The 15,203-nt window shown below is 44.3% G+C and overlaps 1 protein-coding gene across 1 annotated transcript in view; it reads right to left on the reverse strand.

Annotated features, from left to right (window-relative positions):
• The window catches only part of rabgap1l (RAB GTPase activating protein 1-like), a 550,110-nt gene that overhangs the window by 414,663 nt on the left and 120,244 nt on the right, over positions 1–15,203 (reverse strand). Inside the window, exon 11 of the mRNA XM_067990829.1 lies at positions 11,920–12,088. Coding sequence (XP_067846930.1) covers positions 11,920–12,088 — 169 coding nt within the window. The remainder of the gene's footprint in view (positions 1–11,919; positions 12,089–15,203) is intronic.

Below are 15,203 nucleotides of genomic sequence, written 5' to 3' on the forward strand. Positions count from 1 at the left end.
CTATGTGGGACCAATAACATAGGAAAGGAAAGGGATGAGGTCCTGCGGTCAGAGTTTCAGAAGCTAGGGAGGAAATTTAAAAGCAGGACCTCAAAGGCAATAATCTCTGGATTACTCCCTGTGCCACGTGTTACTGAGTATAGAAATAGGAGGAGAAGACAGGTTAATGTGTGGCCAGAGAGATGGTGCAAGAGGGAGGGCTTCAGATTCTTGGGGCACTGGGACCAGTTCTGGGGCAGGAGGGACCAGTTCACGACGGATGGGTTGCACCTCAACAGAGCTGGGACCAATGTCCTCACGGGGAGGTTCACTAGTGCTGTGGCGGGAGGGATTAAACTAATTCGGCAGTGGGGTGGGCATCACGATGTAGCATTAGAAAGGAGAAACTAGGTGCACAAAGGATTGGGAGAGACAGACAGCACTAGAATATGAAATAGTACAGTATTAGGTGGGATCAGACTAAGAGAATACGAGAATGTTTAAGATAGGTTTACAGTGTATGTGTGTAAACACACAAAGTGTGGTAAACAAGGTTGGTGAGCTGCAGGCACAAATAGCTGCATGGGAATATGATGTCATGGCGATAACGGAGACCTGGCTCAAAAACAGGCAGGATTGGGCACTAAATATTCCTGGATACAAGATATTCAGGAAAGACAGGGAAGGGAAAAAAAGGAGGGGGGGATGGCAGTATTGATTAAGGAGAATATTGCAGTGCTGGAGAGAGAGGATGTCCTTGAGGGGTCGAGGACAGAATCTATTTGGTTAGAGTTAAGAAACAATAGAGGCGCCATTACACTACTGGGTGTATTCTATAGGCACCAACTAGTGGGGAAGATATAGAGGAGCAAATTTGCAGGGAAATTACAGAGAGGTGCAAGAGCCATAGAGTAGTGATAATGGGGGACTTCAACTATCCTAATATAGACTGGGATAGTAATAGTGTAAAGGGCAAAGAGGGGAAGGAATTTCTGAAGTGTGATCAGGAGAACTTTCCTGATCAGTATGTTTCCGGCCCAACGAGGAAGGAGGCATTGCTGGATCTAGTTCAGGGGAATGAGGTGGGTCAAGTGGAGCAAGTGTCAGTGGGGGACCATTCAAGGAACAGTGATCATAATATCATAAGGTTTAGATTAGCTATGGAAAAGGACAAGGAGCAAACTAAAGTAAAAATACTCAACTGGGGGAGGGCCAATTTCAATGGGATGAGAACGGATCTGGCCCGGGTAAATTGGAATCAAAGATTGGCAGGCAAAACTGTAATTGAATAATGGGCGGCCTTTAAGGAGGAGATGGTTCGGGTACAGTCCAGGTACATTCCCTCGAGGCAGAAAGGTAGAGCAACTAAAGCCAGAGCTCCCTTGATGGTAAATGAGATAGAGAGTAAGATGAAGCAGAAAAAGGGGGTGTATGGCAGATGTCAGGTTGATAATATAAATGAGAACAAGGCTGAATGTAGAAAGTACAGAGGAGAAGTGAAAATGGAAATAACAGGGGCAAAGAGAGAGTATGAGAATAGACTGGCAGCAAATATAAAAGGGAATCCAAAAGCCTTCCATAGGCATGTAAACAGTAAATGAGTAGTAAGAGGAGGGGTGGGGCCGATAAGGGACCAAAAAGGAAACCCGTTTAACTAACTCGATTGAGTTTTTTGATGTGATAATGGAGAGGGTTGATGAGGGCAATGATGTTGTGTATATGGACTTTCAAAAGGCATTTGATAAAAGTGCCACATAATAGGCTTGCCAGCAAAATTGAAGTCCATGGAATAAAAGGGGCCGTGGCAGCTTGGATACAAAATTGGCTAAGTGACAAGAAACAGAGAGTAGTGGTGAACGGTTGTTTATCGGACTGAAAGAAGGTATACAGTGGTGTTCCCCAGGGGTCAGTACTAAGACCACTGCTTTTCTTGATGTATTAATAACTTAGGTGTACAGAGCACAATTTCAAAATTTGCAGATGACACATAACTTGGAAGTGTAAACAGTGAGAAGATCAGTAATAGACTTCAAGAGGATATAGACAGGCTGGTGGAATGGGCACATGGTAGATGAAATTTAACAGAGACACGCAAAGTGAAAATTTTGGCAGGAAGAATGAGGAGAGGCAATATAAACTAAATGGTACAATTCTAAAGAGGGTGCAGGAACAGAGAGATCTGGGGGTATATGTGCACAAATCTTTGAAGGTGGCAGGACAGGTTGATAAAATGTTTTTAAAAACCATATGGGATCCTGGGCTTTATAAATAGAGACATAGAGTACAAAAGCAAGGAAGTTATGGTGAACCTTTATAAAACATTGGTTCGGCCACAACTGGAGTATTGAGTCCAATTCTGGGCACCACACTTTAGGAAGGATGTGAAGGCCTTAGAGAGGGTGCGGAGGAGATTTTCTAGAATGATTCCAGGGATGGGGAACTTCAGTTACATGGAGAGACTGGAGAAGCTGGGGTTGTTCTCCTTAGAGCAGAGAAGGTTCAGGGGAGATTTGATAGAAGTGTTCAAAATCATGACAGGTTTAGATAAAGTAAATAAAGAGAAACTGTTCACATTGGCGGAAGGGTCGAGAACCAGAGGACACAGGTTTAAGGCGAGTGGCAGAAGAACCAAAGGCAACATGAGGAAAAACATTTTTTTACACAACGAGTAGTTATGATCTGGAATAAAAACAGAAAATGCTGGAAAAGCTCAGCAAGTGAGGCAGCATCTGTGGAGAAAGAAACAGAGGTAGCATTCCAGGTCAAAGAACTTTCGTCAGAACTGGGAGATGTTAAAGGTTTTAAGCAAGTACAGAGCCAGAGAAAAGGAAGGGAGGGAAGGAAAGAACAAAAGGGAAGGTCTGTGATAGGGGGGAGGGCACAAGTGATTAAATGACAAAAGGGGTGATGGTGCAAGGCAAGGAGGGTGGGAATGGGACAGGTTAAGAAACAAAAGATCGGTCTAGAGTAGCTGTAAATGGCAACAGCAGAACCATTACCAGCACCTGGTGTCCAATAAATAATTTAAAAAGGAAAAAAAAATGTAAATGGGATCAGTGGTTATGATCTGAGGTTACTGAAATCAATGAGTCCGGAAGATTGTAAAGTGCCTAATTGAAAGATGAGGTGCTGTTCCTCGAGCTTACGTTGAGCTTCATTGATATGGATTCTATGATCTGGGATGCGCTGCCTGAAAGGGTGGTGAAAGCAGGTTCAATTGTGGCTTTCAAAAAGGAATTGGATAAATACTTCAGGGGAAAAAATTTGCAGAGGTACGGGGTAAGAGCGGGGCGATGACACTAACTGGATTGCTCTTACAAAGAGACGGCATGGACTCGATGGGCCGAATGATCAACCTCCTCTGCTGTAACCATTCTATGTATCACCAGATGTTTCCAATTACTACCCGGTACCGCAATGAGCTAGACCATCTAATAGACTAATTGATGTTAAAATTAACAGGCTAAGAAAAACCTTGAGACACCCCGAGATCAGAAAAACTGTCTCTCATTGTGCAGAACAGCAGATAGCAGTGTAACATTTAACTGGAAACCTGCTCCTCGTCAAACTGATTAAAATCAAGCAATAATAGTTTCTCACATTTGCCTGTTCAGCTGAATGATATTTTAAAAAAGGATCCATGTGACAGAATTGATCTTGGCAGGTCAATAATGGTCGTGTCCTTTTTAAATGGCTTTTCCTTGGTGATATTTTCAAGTAATTAAGGTGCCCACTCAAAGCAGAAAGTTTTTGAAAGGGTTTAGAAAGAAAGGAAGGAAACGAAGAAAGAACTCCCATTTATATGGTGCCTTTTGTGACCTCAAGAAGTAACAAAGTACTTCGCAGCCAATGAAGTACTTTTGAAGTGTAGTCACTGTTGTAATGTATGGAAACGTGGCAGCCAATTTGCGCACAGCAAGATCCCACAAACAGCAATGTGATAATGACCGATTAATCTGTTTTAGTGATGTTGGTTGAAGGATAAGTATTGGCCAGGACATCGGGCAGAATTACCCTGCTCTTCATATTAAACACCACTATCAAATCACCCTTCAATCTTCTAAACTCAAAGAAATACAAGCCTAGTCTATGCAACTGGACCTCATAATTGAACCCTAAAAGCCCGGGTATCATTCTGGTGAATCTGCACTGCACCTCCTCCAAGGCCAATATATCCTTCCTGAGATGCAATGCCCAGAACTGAAAGCAGTCTCCAGATGGGGTCTAACCAGTGCTCTTCCACCCATTTGCATTCCTGCCCTCTTGAGATAAAGGCCAACATTTCATTAGCCTTTTTGATTACTTTTTGTGCCTCAGTAATCGCTTTCCATGATTAGCAATATACACGCAAGTATTACATGTAATCCTCAAAGATTCACCTTGTGATGATATTAATTGCGTTATCACAAATGCTGTTGAGTATAAAGTAATAGGAACAGGAGTAGGCCATTGAGGTCCGCGAGCCTGTTCCGCAATTCAATGAGATCATGGCTGATCTGTGACTTATCTCCATATCCCTGCCTTAACCAAAGGTATTAAGGGATACAGGGCTAACAAAAATCTATCAACCTCAGACTTAAAATTAACAATTGAGCTCGCATCAAATGCCGTTTGCGGAAGAGAGTTCCAAACTTCTACCACCCTTTGCGTGTAGAAGTGTTTCCTAACTTCACTCCTGAAAGCCCTGGCTCTAATTTTTAGGCCACGTCCCCAAGTCCTAGACTCCCCAACCAGCGGAAATAGTTTCTCTCTATCTACCCTATCAGTTCCCCTTAATATCTTAAACTTCGATCAAATCACCCCTTCATCTTTTAAATTCCAAGGAATACAACCCCAATTTGTGTACTTTAACCCTTGAAGTCCAGGTATCATTCTAGTAAACCTACGCTGCACTCCCTCCGAGGCCAATATGTCCTTCCGAAGGTGCGGTGCCCAGAACTGCTCACAGTACTCCAGGTGCGGTCTAACCAGGGTTTTGTATAGCTGCAGCATAACTTCTGCCCCCTTGTACTCCAGTCCTCTTGATATAAAGGCCAGCATTCCATTAGCCTTTTTGATTATTTTCTGTACCTCTATGATATTAACGTTAGTTAACTTCATTTTTGATGATGATTCTAACTGAGGATCTAGTTGCATTTTACTCCGTTTTGTATTGCAGTCCTGTTGTGATTGGTTTTGTCTTGGGGTTAACGAGTGATATTGGCCCGGAATTCGCTGCAACGGCGATATTGGCGACCAACACCATAAGTTAGATCTGTGCGCTCCCCGATCCTCTGATGGTAAATTCATGCCACAATTTGCTGGAAAGATAATTAGATGACGCCACAGCGAGCATAGCGGTGGATCGGGAGCGGCACGGCCAATGTCTGGTACCGGGGGCCCGACCAGAACAATCGGTTATTTAACAGGGACCCGTTTAGGAGCAATGGCTCCAATCTGATAACATGGGGATGGGTCACAGAATATCCAGGTCCGGTTTAATTTGCTCGATGAGTTTGTACTGAAACAGTCTAAATATATAATTCGCCGTAAAGAATATGCATAGGGTTGTCTCCCGAACTGCGTGCGATCCTTCGCCATATTTCATCACTGTTTGCAAATCCACGAGGTCAATAAATATTAATATAAAGATATCAGTCGGGGGGGAAGTCAGAACATGCCTGGCTGTTAAGGCGCTTATTACTTGAGTAAGATTTAAAATTTCAATTACGTTTCTAGAAGTGAGTACCATCAGGCAACCTGCTGAGTGATTGGAATCTAACATTCATGTCTAAGTATTCAAATCAAATTTTCGAATATGTGCTTATTAGAAAAGGAGGGAATGATTCATCCAAAGCCTTAACTAATATAGACGACATACTAGGGTTTAGGACACAGTGGGGGTGGAGTTGGTCTTGAGAGGCACAAAACTGGCGATAATGGATTGGCAGACCGTTATACATTGACTTTCATAGAAAATAAAATGGAGCGGGGTGTGAAACAGGCTGCCGATTCACTGTCGTCCATTTTGTGTGATTGCCCAATATTTCTTACATATTGTGTGGGATTTAACATTTGCTTCTCTTACACTGTTTTCAGATGAACCAGTTACTTGTGCCCAATCCCACAGAGGCACATAGAAACATAGAAAATAGGAGCAAGAGTAGGCCATTCAGCCCTTCGGGCCTGCTCCGCCGTTCAAAATTATCATGGTTGATCGTCTAACTCAGTCCCCTGTTCCCGCTTTTTCCCCATATCCCTTGATCCCTTTAGCATTAAGAAATATATCTATCTCCTTCTTGAATACATCTAATGACTTGGCCTCCACTGCCTTCTGTGGTAGAGAATTCCACAGGTTCACCACCTTCTGAGTGAAGAAATTTCTCCTCATCTCAGTTCTAAAATGGCATACCCCGTATCCTGAGACTGTGACCCCTGGTTCTGGACTCCCCAGCCATCGGGAACATCCTCCCTGCATCTAGTCTGTCTAGTCCTGTCAGAATTTTATTCAAGAAGGGGAGTAGGGAAAAACCGGGGAACTACAGGCCAGTGAGCCTAACATCAGTGGTAGGAAAATTATTGGAAAAAATTCTGAAGGACAAAATTAGTCTCCACTTGGAGAAGCAAGGATTAATCAGGGATAGTCAACGTGGCTTTGTCAAGGGAAGATCATGTCTGACTAATTTGATTGAATTTTTTGAGGGGGTGACTAGGCGTGTGGATGAGGGTAACGCAGTGGATGTGGTATACATGGATTTCAGTAAGGCCTTCGATAAAGTCCCCCACAGGAGACTGGTCAAGAAGGTACGAGCCCATGGAATCCAGGGTGCCTTGGCACTTTGGATACAAAACTGGCTTAGTGGCAGAAGGCAGAGGGTGATGGTCGAAGGTTGTTTTTGTGACTGGAAGCCTGTGGCCAGTGGGGTACCACAGGGATCGGTGCTGGGTCCCTTGCTGTTTGTGGTCTACATTAATGACTTGGATATGAATGTAAAAGGTATGATCAGTAAGTTCGCTGATGATACAAAAATTGGTAGGGTGGTAAATAGCGAGGAGGATAGCCTCAGTCTGCAGGACGATATAGATGGGTTGGTCAGATGGGCGGAACAGTGGCAAATGGAATTTAACCCGGAAAAGTGCGAGGTGATGCACTTTGGAGGGACTAACAAGGCAAGGGAATACACAATGAATGGGAGGACCCTAGGCAAGACAGAGGGTCAGAGGGATCTTGGTGTGCAAGTTCACAGATCCCTGAAGGCGGCGGAACAGGTAGATAAGGTGGTAAAGAAGGCATATGGGATACTTGCCTTTATTAGCCGAGGCATAGAATATAAGTGCAAGGAGGTTATGATGGAGCTGTATAAAACACTGGTTAGGCCACAGCTGGAGTACTGTGCAGTTCTGGTCGCCACACTACAGGAAGGATGTGATCGCTTTGGAGAGGGTGCAGAGGAGATTCACCAGGATGTTACCAAGGCTGGAGCGCTTCAGCTATGAAGAGAGACTGGGAAGATTGGGTTTGTTTTCCTTGGAGCAGAGGAGGCTGAGGGGGGACATGATTGAGGTGTACAAAATTATGAGGGGCACAGATAGGATGGATACTAAGGAGCTTTTTCCCTTAGTTGAGGGTTCTATAACAAGGGGACATAGATTCAAGGTAAAAGGTGGGAGGTTTAGAGGGGATTTGAGAGAACTTTTTCACCCAGAGGGTGGTTGGAGTCTGGAACTCACTGCCTGAAAGGGTTGTGGAGGCAGGAACCCTCACAACATTCAAGAAGCATTTGGATGAGCACTTGAAATGCCATAGCATACAAGGCTACGGACCAAATGCTGGAATATGGGATTAGAGTAGACAGGGCTTGATGGCCGGCGCGGACACGATGGGCCGAAGGGCCTCTATCCGTGCTGTATAACTCTATGACTCTATGATTCAATGAGATCGCCTCATTCTTCTAACCTCTAGTGAATACAGGCCTAGTCGACCCAATCTCTCCTCATACGTCAGTCCTGCCATCCCAGGAATCAGTCCGGTAAACCTTCGTTGCACTCCCTTCATGGCAAGGACATCCTTCCACAGATAAGGAGGCCAAAACTGCACACAATACTCCAAGATGTGGTCACACCAAGGCCCTGTGCAACTGCAGTTAGACATCCCTGCTCCTGTACTCAAATCCTCTTGCAACGAAGGCCAACATACCATTCACTTCCTAACTGCTTGCTGCACCTGAATGCTCGCTTTCAGCGACTGGTGTACAAGGACACCCAGGTCTCGTTGCACCTCCCCTTTTCCCAATCTATCACCATTCAGATAATAATCTGCCTTTCTGTTTTTACAACCAAAGTGGATAACCTCACATTTATCCACTTTATACTGCATCTGCCATGTTCTTGCCCACTCACCCAACTTGTCTAAATCACATTGGAGCCTCTTTGCATCCTCCTCACAGCTCACATTCCACCCCAGCTTAGTGTCGTCTGCAAACTTGGAAATGTTACATTTAGTTCCCTCATCCAAATCATTGATATAAATTGTGAATAGCTGGGGCCCAAGCACTGATCCCTGCGGTACCCCACTAGTCACTGCCTGCCACCCGGAAAAAGACCCGTTTATTCCTATTCTCTGTGTCCTGTCTGTTAACCAATTCTCAATCCATGCCAGTATATTCCCCCCAATCCCATGTGCTTTAATTTTGCACACTAACCTCTTGTGTGGGACCTTATCAAAAGCCTTCTGAAAATCCAAGTACACCACTGGTTCTCCCCTATCTATTCTACTAGTTACATCCTCAAAAAACTCCAGTAGATTTGTTAAGCATGATTTCCCTTTCATAAACCCATGCTGACTTTGTCCAATCCCGTTAATGCCCTCCAGGTGTTCTGTTATCACATCTTTTATAATTGACTCTAGCATTTTCCCCACTACTGATGTTAGGCTAACTGGTCTGTAATTCCCTGTTTTTTCTCTCCCTCCTTTTTTAAATAGTGGGGTTACATTTGCCACCCTCCAATCTGTCCAGAGTCTATAGAATTTTGGAAGATGATCACCAATGCATCCACTATTTCCAGGGCCACTTCCTTTAGTACTTTGGGATATAGATTATCAGGCCCTAGGGATTTGTCAGCCTTTAGTCCCATTAATTTCCCTAGCACTATTTTTTTACTAATACTGGTCTCCTTCAGTTCCTCCCTCTCACTAGACCCTTGGTTCTCTAACATTTCCGGGAGGTTATTTGTGTCCTCCTTTGTGAAGACAGAACCAAAGTATGTGTTTAATTATTCTGCCATTTCTTTGTTCCCCATTATAATTTCCCCCATTTCTGACTGTAAGGGACCTACATTTGTCTTCACTAATCTTTTTCTCTTGACATATTTATAGAAGCTTTTACAGTCAGTTTTTATGTTCCCTGCTAGTTTACTCTCATACTCTATTTTTCCCCTCTTCATCAATCTCTTTGTCCTCCTTTGCTGAATTCTGAACTGCTCCCAATCCTCAGGCTTGCCGCTTTTTCTGGCAATTTTATATGTCTCCTCTTTGGATCTAATACTATCCCTAATTTCTTTTGTAAGCCACGGTTGAGCCACCTTTCCTGTTTTATTTTTGCGCCAGACAGGAATAAATAATTGTTGTAATTCCTGCACACATTCTTTAAATATTAGCCATTGCCTATCCACCGTCATCCCTTTTAGTAAAGTTCCCCAATCTATTATAGTCAACTCACACCTCATACTTTCGTAATTTCCTTTATTTAGATTCAGGACCCTAGTTTCGGATTCAACTACTTCACTCTCCATCTTAATGAGGAATTCTATCATGTTATGGTCGCTCTTCCCTCAGGGACCCCGCACAACAAGATTGTTAATTAATCCTTTCTCATTGCACAATACCCAGTCTAGGATCGCCTGTTCTCTAGTTGGTTCCTCAATGTATTGGTTTAGAAAACCATCACGTACACACTCCAGGAATTCCTCCCCCACAGTATTATTGCTAATTTGGTTTGACCAATCTATATGTAGATTAAAGTAACCCATGATTATAGTTGTACCCTTCTTGCATGCGTCTCTAATTTCCAGTTTAATGCCCTCCCCTACATCTCCACTACTGTTTGGGGGCCTATAGACAACCCCCACCAACGTTTTCTGCCCCTTGGTGTTTCTTAGCTCCACCCATACAGATTCCACATTGTGATTTTCCGAGCCAATATCCTTCCTCACTATTGCATTGATTTCCTCCTTGACTAACAATGCTGCCCCACCTCCTTTCCCTTTTTGCCTGCCCTGCCTAAATATTGAATACCCCTGGTACGGGCAGGTACCACTATTAAGTCAGGGAGGGGTTGGCCAACTCAAGCTGTTATGAACAAAAATAAACAGAGATCAAACCCAAATGGTAAAATCAAGAAAAAACATCAAGTAAAAGTGCCACGCACTACCCATCAGGTAGAGAAGGCAACCGGTGGGTTGGCAGACACGTGCTCAAGGATCAGTTGGGTGTGAACTAGAGCTTAAAACACTGTGCACAATGAAAGGGCGTTCAATAGCAGGGGTAGAGAAAGAAAAGGATCTGAGTGTGGTCGCTCATTCAAAATTGCTCATCAATGTGATGCGGTTATCGGTGAAGCTAAACAATTCCTGGGTGACATCTCAAAGCCATTTGACCACCAGTCGAAATATATCGTTGTAACTTCACTGCTGAGGCCATTTTATTCTGGGCACCAGATCGTCAAAAGGTTTAGTGACGATGGGCTGAATGGCCTCCTGTGCGGTATGATTCTATGAGCATTCATGTCAAGATGATGATACATGCAAAAGATCAAGGATAGAGGAATATATATTTCATCCGCGGGTCGTTTGGAATCACCGAACAGACAGCATGAATAAATATCAACGGCCACAAATTCTGACAAAGCGCCTCAGAAGCTGTTCCCTTCAAATCTACAGGTCTGCAGAAAAGGCTGGGAAAGAGGCACTGTGACTTTGTACCCATCGTGGACAGCACGGAGACTTCCTACTTTGACCATTATTACTGAACCAAAATCAAGATACAACCCTATTATGTTAAAAAAAAACTTCACAATCCTTCGGTTTGCTACATCTTCTCCAGGTTTGGGAAGCAGTAGCCGTGGGCTATTTTTCTGTCACGGTGCCATTACAAACAAGTGACAATGCGTTTCACACAACCGTGCAGTTTGCCGAGCATTTGTTTGCTAACGCCTCCAGTTTAACCAGCGAGTGGCGGCACGTGTCCATTGACTCTAAGTCAGCATTGTCCAATAGATATCGCTGACTAGCCACAGGCTAGGTGGCTACGGTGCCACCGTTTCAGCCACACGCACTAATTTTAGTAGAAAGCGCCTCGCATACACTCCCAAGATACCTCACATGTATATTTACTTAACATTTACTACCGTTCAGTAGCCAAGGAAGTAAAGAACTCACAGCGATCAAAACATGCATACGCCGTGCAAATGAGTATTGGGGTCACATGCCCAACGATGGGGTATATTACTCATTTCTATATTTATTGATCAGAAATGCAATTCGCCAAATCTCGATTCCCAATTAGCCGCATGTGGCTAGTGGCTAACGTATTGGACATCACTGCTCTAAAAAGTGGAGTTGAGGTCGAAGATCAGCCACGATCTGATTGAATGGTGGAGCAGGCTCGAGGGGCCGTATGGTCTACTCCTGCTCCTATTTCTTATGTTCTCTAAGTCAGTGATAATATCCTGAATCAAATATATAGAGGTTTTTTTTTTAAATACTGGCTTTGCTCTGGGTCAGAGGGCATGGGGTTTTTACTTCCAATAGGTTTTGCAGCAGCCACTGAACGCTGCTGCCCACTGACAATAAACATGCATCATATATCCAATGCCTTGTATAACAATGTTGTCTTTATACAAATGTTTTACCCACAGCTCAATTCAAGAACAACGTTTTTTTTTTTAAAACCTCGTTACATACCTTCTTCTTCCTCGTCATCCTGAGGGGAGAGGGTCACGCTGGCCTGCCTCCCATGATACAGCATAAAGCCAGATATAGCAGGAGCAGCTCCATCTCTCTCAGACTGCTTCTGCAGGGACACCACTTCATACATCGTGTCACCAGTGCCTGCGTGGTCTTTGCCTTCCGACTGCAAAAGAAAAAAACTCTCGTTAAGCCATTGGAACAAAATGAACCTGTTTGAGGCCACGAAAATGATTGATGGTACTGAAATGGTACAATAAGCATAGTAATTCAGGACAGTAAATAGGTTTTGTCACTAAAAATACCATCTGCCAATTTGCCATTATTCCCATAGCAAAGGCATTTAAACAGATTCCATCAGATCACAGTAACAGCCTACATCACAAACAGATGATCTGGTCATTATTACATTGCTGTTTGTGGGATCTTGCTGTGAGCAAATTGGCTGCCGTGCTTCCTACATTACAACAGTGACTACACTTTAAAAGTACTTCATTGGCTGTAAAGCACTTTGGGACGTCCCGAGGTTGCGAAAGGTGCTATATGAACGAGAGTCTTTATTTTACAGTAATGGCCTACCTGCCTATATAATCACAGGTTGTGTATCCGTTTGTAATACCGTCTATATCTAACACTGCAATACTATCATGTCATGAGTTGGTCTGTGGCATTAAGTCGTTAACACGGACCAATTCAATCCTGTTTTGTCCCTTTCAAGTGGTCAAGTGGATACCAACATGTGTCCGTGCAAGCCACGTGACCACAAATCAATCAGATCCCAACATGTGTCCGTGCAAACCACGTGACCACAAATCAATCAGATCCCAACACATGTCCGTGCAAGCCATGTGACACCACAAATCAATCAGATCCCAACACGTGTCCGTGCAAGCCATGTGACACCACAAATCAATCAGATCCCAACACATGTCCGTGCAAGCCATGTGACACCACAAATCAATCAGATCCCAACACGTGTCCGTGCAAGCCATGTGACACCACAAATCAATCAGATCCCAACATGTGTCCGTGCAAGCCACGTGACACCACAAATCAATCAGATCCCAACATATGTCCGTGCAAACCATGTGACACCACAAATCAATCAGATCCCAACACGTGTCCGTGCAAACCATGTGACCACAAACCAATCAGATCCCAACACGTGTCCGTGCAAACCATGTGACACCACAAATCAATCAGATCCCAACACGTGTCCGTGCAAACCATGTGGCCACAAATCAATCAGATCCCAACACGTGTCCGTGCAAGCCATGTGACACCACAAATCAATCAGATCCCAACACGTGTCCGTGCAAACCACGTGACACCACAAATCAATCAGATCCCAACATGTGTCCGTGCAAACCACGTGACACCACAAATCAATCAGATCCCAACATGTGTCCGTGCAAACCATGTGACACCACAAATCAATCAGGATGTTAAGAAAAAAATTGCCAGCCAGTTTTTGGCCACCGCAAAAGTTCCCTTCCCCCCACTGCCAACTAATTCTCTACCCCGGGTATTTCAACCTTCTGCCCGACCTCTGCTTCACCCACAACCAGCTCCAAGCCTCAACTCCACTCCTCATCCTTAATCATTCCCACTCAAACCTGGCCAGAGTGCTGTAGCTCCACTCGCTCCGACCAAGGACCATTCCAAGTGTTCCGGACCTTCTCCACTCATTCCCTCTCCTCCCCCAACTTTCTCACAGCAGTTTCAGGAGCTTTAGGACCAGCCCTACTTCCCTAGGATCCTCTCTTCTCCGCCAACATCCCCCGTCATCTCTTTCCCACCTCCAAGCCCTGCTCCTCAAATCAGGGGCACAGCAGGATGTGAGTTTTGTAGCGCCTTTCACATAGTAAAACTTCCCAAGGCGCTTCACAGGAGCGTAATCAAACAAAATTGGTCACCGAGCCACATAAGGAGATACTGGTACAGGTGACTAAAACATTGGTCAAAGAAGTAGGTTTTAAGGAGTGTCTTAAAGGAGGGGAGAGGGGCGGAGAGGTTTAGGGAGGGAATTCCAGAGCTTAGGACCTAGGCAGCTGAAGGCACGGCCGCCAATGGTGGAGCAATTAAAAATGGGCAACCCCAATAGGTCAGAATTGAAGGAGTGTTGAGATCTAGGAGGGTTGTAGGGCTGGAGGAGGTTACAGAAATAGGGAGGGGTGAGGCCATGGAGGGATTTGACAACAAGGATGAGAATTTTAAAATCGAGGCGTTCCGGACCGGGAGCAAATGTAAGTCAGCGAGCACAGGGGTGATGGGTGAACAGGACTTGGTGCGAGTTAGGATACGGGCAGCAGAGTTTTGGATGAGCTCAAGTTTATGGAGGGTACAAGGCGGGAGGTCTGCCAGCCAGGAGAGCACTGGAATAGTCGAGTCTAGAGGTAACAAAGGCATGGATGAGGGAGATGGGCGATGTTACGGAGGTGGAAGTAGGCAGACTTGGTACACATAGCAAGCATACACAGCGCAAATCATAACACAAACATATGCATACAGTGCAAAACATACAGAAATGTATGCGCGAGTGTAAAACACAGAAACGTATGCGCGAGTGTAAAACACAGAAACGTATGCACGAGTGTAAAACACAGAAACGTATGCGCGAGTGTAAAACACAGAAACGTATGCATACAGAAATACAAAATGAACAGAAGGGAAGCGGCAGACTGACGCATACACTTGCAAAAAATGAGGGGGGAAATAAGAGCGAAAATGAGAGTCAGAAACAAACGGACCAGTAAAGAAACAACATTGAGAGAAAATGTGTGAAAACAAGAGAAGGGATGGAAGAATAAAAACAGACACAAAGCAGGGCAAAGAGAGTACGAGAGAAACACAGACATGGGTACAGGAAGAGAGACAAGATTTATATTTTACTGAGCAATAGCATGAGAGATAAATTTTTTAATTTATAAAAGGAAAAGCTAACCATGAGTGACTTTTATTCCCCTGCGTCCCTCCGAGTCTTTGCTGTGATGTGGGGACAGGGTTTCCCCTCAAGTGGGAAGTGCACTTACCTCAATTGTATTGGGGAATCTCTGGCTCAGCTGCAAATTGTCAGCAGATCCCACTAAATTTGGACCACACTGCCCTCCTCAGGTCAATGATTTTACAGATCGAAGCTCCTTTTTAAGGAGTGACGGTCAATGCATTTGTTCGTAAACGCTACTGAGCTGGCGAATTCGGATCACACACCAGCAATATTTAGATGCAACTCCTCGCCTTGCAAACTTCCGGTGTCTTTAGATTAGGTGCACTATTTGAAA

The sequence above is a fragment of the Heptranchias perlo genome, chromosome 9 (genome assembly GCF_035084215.1).
Source record: "Heptranchias perlo isolate sHepPer1 chromosome 9, sHepPer1.hap1, whole genome shotgun sequence".
NCBI lineage: Eukaryota > Metazoa > Chordata > Chondrichthyes > Hexanchiformes > Hexanchidae > Heptranchias > Heptranchias perlo.